This window comes from Felis catus, chromosome B3, assembly GCF_018350175.1.
Source record: "Felis catus isolate Fca126 chromosome B3, F.catus_Fca126_mat1.0, whole genome shotgun sequence".
Classification (NCBI taxonomy): Eukaryota; Metazoa; Chordata; class Mammalia; order Carnivora; family Felidae; genus Felis; species Felis catus.
In genome coordinates, this window is record NC_058373.1 from 146,987,351 (window position 1) to 146,993,934 (window position 6,584).

At 44.0% G+C, this 6,584-nt stretch overlaps 1 protein-coding gene across 1 annotated transcript; it reads right to left on the bottom strand.

Annotated features, from left to right (window-relative positions):
* Window positions 1–3,382: 3,382 nt before the first annotated feature.
* Window positions 3,383–6,284, bottom strand: LOC123386294 (disintegrin and metalloproteinase domain-containing protein 21-like). The gene is given in 4 exon segments (XM_045060716.1): window positions 3,383–3,879; window positions 3,882–3,953; window positions 3,956–4,525; window positions 4,528–6,284. Coding segments are annotated over 4 exon segments (2,217 nt in total). The 5' UTR covers window positions 5,804–6,284; the 3' UTR covers window positions 3,383–3,580.
* Window positions 6,285–6,584: the final 300 nt, after the last annotated feature.

Consider the following 6,584-nt stretch of genomic DNA (forward strand, 5'->3'; position numbering starts at 1 on the left):
GGACATTACAGGGACCACCTAGCAAAGCAGAACACTGCTTTCTGGCTTTGCTGAAAACAGCAGGCAATGCTTTGCTTGTGTGGTTAATGTGTATCTAGGAGTTACTAACTTCCCTTATCTCGTTAACGTATATCTAGGGAGCACTCATCACCCTTATCTAGTTAATATAGACCTAGGGGGCACTCGCTTTGCTTATCGATTTAATGTAAATCTAGGGGGCACTCAGTTCCCTTATGTAGTTAACGTAAGTCTAGTGGGAACACTAAAGTTCACTTATTTAGTTAATATTGATCTAGTGCAACTAGTTAATATAAATCTAGGGGGCACTGCGCTGATTTAGTTGAAATAAATTTAGGGGAGCTCACTTTGATTATCTACTTAATGTAAATCTAGGGGGCACTCAGTTCCCTTATGTAGTTAATGTAATTCTAGTGGGAACACTAAAGTTCACTTATTTAGTTAATATTGATCTAGTGCAACTAGTTAATATAAATCTAGGGGGCACTGCGCTGATTTAGTTGAAATAAATTTAGGGGAACTCACTGTGATTATCTAGTTAATGTAAACCTAGGGGGCACTCAGTTCCCTTATGTAGTTAATGTAAATCTAGGGATCATTCACTTACCAGTAAATTTTTATGTAGTGGGCACTCATTTAACTCACCTAGTTAATGTGAATTTATGGGGCACTCGTTTCACTTATCTAGTTAATGTAAATCTAGGGGGCACTCATTTCCTTGTCTTGTTAATGAAAATCTATGGGACACATTAGGTAAGCACACTTTGCTTATCTAATTAATGTATATCTAGGGCACATTCAATTCGCTTATCTAGTTAATGTCAGCATAGGGGGAACTCACTTTAATTATCTGGTTAATGTATGTTTAGGGGGCACTCACTTTGCTTATCTAGTAAGTGCAAATCTCAGGGGCAAGCTAGATTTCCCATATCTAGTTAATGTCAATCTAGGGGACACACTCACTTTGCTTATGTAGTGAATGTAAATCTAGGGGCAAGCTACACTTCGCCTAGATAGTTAATGTAAATCTAGGGAAACCTCACTTTGCTTATCCAGTATATGTATATCTATGGGCACTCTCTTCCTTATCTAGTTAATATAATTCTAAGGGCACTCACCTCACTTACCTCCTTCATGTATATATAGGGGGCACTCACTTCCCTTATGGAGTTAATGTATATGTAGGTGGCACTCACTTCACTCTTGTAGTTAATATAAATCTAGGGGACAGGTTAAACTTTGCTTATCTAGTTATGTAAATCTAGGGGTCACTAACTTCACTTATCTAGTTATTCATCTAGGGGGCACTCACTTTGCTTCTCTTGTTAACATAAATCTAGAGGGCAGTCACTTTGCCAGTCTAGTTAATGGGTATCTAGGGGGTCCTCCACTTTGCTTATTTGGTTAATGTATATCTAGGGGGCACTCAGTTTATGGAGTTAATGTATATGTAGGGGGCAAGCTACACTTCACTTACCTAAGTAATATAAATCTAAGGGGCACTCACCTTGCTTATCCAGTTAATGTAAATTTAGGGGACACTCACTTAGCTTATCTAGTTAATGTAAATCTAGGGGGCACGCTATACTTTACTTATTTAGTCAATATAAATAATGGGCACCTGCTTAGCTTATCTGATTTGTGTATATCTGAGGGGGCACTCACTTTATCTAGTTAGTAAATCTAGGGGGCACACTACAGTTCACTTATCTAGTTAATATTACTCTAGGGGGCACTCACTTTGCTTAGCTCATTAATGTCAGTTTAGGGGGCCCTCACTTCTCTGATCTAGTTAATGTGTATCTAGGGGGACCTCTGTGCACACACAATGAACTTTGGTTTCTTTCCCCTGTTCATCCAGGTCCTGTGAACTTAGTTCTTGGTCCACAAGAACATTTGGTGGAGAATTTCTTCCTCCCCTTCACCTGTCTAGGCTCTAGGTTCAGCCACATTCTGCTTGTCAGCTCAGACCCAGCACTCTACTTGAAGCCCACATCGCTGTGTGCTGGTGTGTAGACTCCCATCAATTAGTGGGTGTGGCCTGTGGGTGCTAGATCCTCCACAGGACCCATTCTTACTTTATCCTGAAGGTACACTCACGTTTCCAGCACATGTATGGTGTTAACTGAATAGGTCTGCATCTGTAACACGTGTGTCCAAACAGACAGAAGGGCTGATGTTACTCCACAGTTCACTTAGCATCCTTCTGTAGTTTACTGAGCAGGTGGCCGGGGCACCTGTTTGGCCCTCCTTCCCAAACATTCCTGGACGCATTCTTGCTGGGAACATGCAGTGTGGCTGCACGGGAATTTCAGGAGGTGCTGGGAAAGTATGATTACCTGTTTGCCCTGGAACGTGGAGAATATGTGTACACATGGCAGTCTAATACTTTGTGTAACCATGTGTCTTTGAGACAAAGTGCATGCATGGGGACACATTGGTACAACTTACAAGACTATCTGCACCAACAAAAAGATTCTAGGTATGAACTGAAGTGAAAATCCTGTTATGTGCTTCATGTGTTTTACATCTATTGGTGAATTATGGGATAAATTCTTATTCCAAAGTAATTTCTGAAACAGTTACTATTTAGTTCTGAAAATTTCCTAATCAATTACTATTAAAAAGTTGTATATTTTCAATTCAGAAGAAGATAAACAGACTTTAATATCACTATTATGATTTAAAATATATTCTAGACAACTGTAAAAATAGTAAAAAATATTTAGAAAAAGGGTCCCTAACTTTCCACAGGCTCAACTCTGCAATATTCTAGAAGGTTCTTGGGAGAACCAAAGTGGAAATCCTAGGCAGACCCTCATCTAAGGATGAACTCACTGAAAAATAGAGAAAAGAAGGAGAAAAGGGGTTCATATTCATCGGGCTCCCTCGGAATGCCAGAGACATCCATAGGCACTTGTGCCTACCTTTCTGATTGATTTCACTGGGGGCTACTTTCAGCCTCATAGTCTCAGTCTCCCACATTCGGAAATTTGCTCTCCAGGGAGGCACAGCTTGCACTGGCTGGGATTGAATCCATGTCCCTTTCCCTCACAGCCCACAGACACCGCAGTGTGGGACAGGCAGTATGGGTGGTTGGTAGCCCTCCATCACCCTGAACCCATATTGGGACCAGGAAATGAGAGGTCACCTGAAGAATGAGACAAAGCTCAGTGTGCAAGAGCACAGTTTTGGGGAAAATTCATGAATTTGTCCCTAAAGGAGCTTGTGGCAACTTCTCTTATTTCTGGAACCAGAAACCTCAGCCCAAGACACAGCTGCTGACTCAGGTCTTCTGCACAGAGTCTTAGGCACCGTTTGGGCTCTTACAGGCTTACCAAAATACATAGAGGCCACAACCATGCAGTTTTCAAGTTTTATTTCAGAGTTCTGCTCAGTGACGCATCAGAGACCTGGTGTCAGGTCCAAGATGTGCCTGTGGACCCCTGTGTCTCCCCCAGACCCCTGGAAACGTGGATGTTAGCTGTGCCGCCTCATTACTGTATTTTCACAGATGAGCCATGTGGATTGTCTATAGTTGTTTAGGGGTCTGGAGGCTGAATTATGCATTGTCTTGATCAACAGTCTCTTCCGTAACTTTCTGTCTGTTGATAGTTCTGACATTTCCGGCAACACCAAAGAGGAATGCAGCAATTAAGGCATAGATTCTAGCAAAGATCACTCTGAGATATACCACGTATTCACGACTTTGCCTGACTGACCGCATTCTTCTTGGAGGGGGTCCACTGTCTGTGCTCCCACCAGTGCCTCGTTCAGTGCACCGTGGAGGATCCCAGCCTACGTGGCAATGGCAGTTCCTGTTATTGTTGCATATCCCTCTGTGACTGCATTTCTCCGGATACAGTCATAGTTCAGCTGAGCCACACTGCCATTGCAGTAGGTATCCTGACAGAACTTTCCAGGAGCACAGGGGTACCGGTTCTCACATGACCAATATCGGTTGTTCCTGTGCTACGATGCGAATCCAGCCCAAAACACCAGAATCCTGAGATCTCAGACTGATGAAATCCAACATGCTCTTGCAGCTGAGGGAGATGGGTGACGTTACTACACTGCAGCCTTCCACACTGCATGTCTGTGGGGGAACAAGCTTTAGATTTGAATACCCCTGGGTCTCTTCTGCAGTGTCCATATCGGCTGCCTTTTTGATTTATGGTATAGCAGACATTTTCACCCTTCACAGCATTTCTGCCAAAGATTTCTTGGCAGTGCATAGTGCGGTCAGTGCAGTTTCCATGATAGCAGTAGCCCTCTTCAGTGCACGGGGTTCCATCTTGCATATAGAAGTCATCAGGGCACTCCACGGACACCCCACGGCAGTATTCTGGAAGATCACATATATTTTGGATTGGCCTGCAGAGTGTCCCAGCGTCGGAATAGGTGCAGTTTGTACAGCATCTGCCTGTATTACATTTGCTGCCAGGGGTTAGAATACAATCACTCGTACAGCAGGGATTGTTGTAGCATTGCTTGAAGGAGCCACAGTACACTGCTCACCTGGCTCCACTACATAGTTTCCACAACGATCGTGAGTCAGGCTTTTATTGAAATAGGAAAGTCCTGAGTCAAATATGCACTCACAAAAATTATTCACCACTACATGCTGCATATGAATGAAGGAACAGTTACTGAAAGAATCTGTCATAATAGGGTATTGATTCATAATGCAGGTAGACCTCCTCTGGCATGCACAAAACTTATTGTCATAAAAAATACCAATAGATTTTGCAATTTTTTGGGCTACTAACACAGACAACAATAAAAAATGTCTGCCTAGAGAAGCAAGCGAGATGATGGATTTTGGTCCACATACCGCATATGTGGCTGGCTGAAACTGAAGTTCATGTGGTGCATCTTTGTTCATAAGTAAAGCTGTATGTGGTTTAAAAGCAACAAACAAGTGTCTTTCAAAGTAGATATGAATCGGACTCCCTGGCACCTGAAAATTGTTCAAGACAACTGGATCTTCCAGATTATAAATGACCATGGAGGAAATATAGTGCCTTACATCAATACCTTGAAGCATTGAGTCAGTCAAACTAACAAGCCTCATGAGGAATCGGGCACATTTTGACACGTTGTTGAACACACTATACATTGTTTTGGAACCGAGAACAAGTCCTTTCAAAATTCCATGATGGGATGAATACAACTTACTAGAGATCCTGGGGGCTGCACTGATATTTGCTTGAGAGAACAGGGGGTTCCTATCCCCCTTATATCCCAGGTTATAAGTAGGTCCCGTTGCATTGGTGTCTGCCACTATCTGAGAAACAACGTGTTCAAACCGTTGGGAATCGCTGAGGGGTCTGATTTCATAGGCAAGGTCATCCAACTTCATGATACCTTCAAGGCCCCCATAGCACGTGTCCATGGTGACCATGGAAAGAGGAATCTCCTCCAGGTAGCCGAGGTAGTAACAGTCTGGAGGGATGAAGGGGTAGTCCATCTGCAAGGCTCCCTGATCATCCTGAGTCATCATCAGCAAATGTCTGGACCAAAAGAGTTTCTTGTGCCTCATGTGGATAACATGGCTCTTGCCCCCAAAATGCAGGCTATAGGACAGCCAGCCAGGCATCTGAACGCCCTTGCCGTGGTGCAACTCCTTCTTGGGAATTACCACCTCAGAAGAGATGTAGCGCCATGAGGGACGACCTTGAGAACCTTGGACAGGAGCCAGCAATGCCCAGAGCGCAAACAGCAAGAGGGGTGCCCTCAGGGTGACCTGGCCCTCTGCCAGCCTCATGCCCCTGCTCAGGGACATCTGCCAGTGAGAATGGATAAATGGAGGATCCTCAGCAAAGCCAGGTCTAGACCATCAGACAGAACAGAGGGCTGTACCGGGTGGCCAGCACCCTACACCTCGGGGCCACCTGTGGGGTTAGGTAACAGTCACAGGGTGTGGCATTGGGTGACCCTGCTCATCAGTTCACCTGGGGTGGATGTGGAGAGTCAGGTGGGCCATGGTCAACAGTGCTCACATGGACATGGGTAGGGAATTGGACCCAGAAACACGGCTCTATTCAACACATTCCATCTTTTCTCCTTCTACTTGGATACGGGATATGCAATTATAACACACTGAACTTCTCTACCAATTCCACGTCCTGTGGTACTGCTGGGTCACTTTCTCTGGATGACTGCTTTTCCTCATTATGGAGACCAATGCTTCCTACTTCCATGGGATATGGAGGTAGACTGTCAATTTTACCTTTGTACGTATTGAAAAACATCGCTTTGTAATTTTACATGTCTTCTTCTGGTTGGCTATTAGTTTGCAAGCCATTTGATCATTTTGGTTGTTGCTTTGAAGCTTCCTCTGAGTTTACTGAGGAAACATTTCCCAGTATTCTGTGTCATGATTGGTGAAGTACAAGGTTGTATTTTAGTTTTTTCTTATGCCATCTGGTGAGAACAGAAAGTACTGCTGAACATGTGTGAGCCCCAGGGGATTTCCCCTCTAATCCCTTATTGTGGTTCTTTCCTGGCATCTGGCAGTCTTCTCCCATGCCTGTGAGTTTCTCTCCTCAGGTGGAGATAGGTGC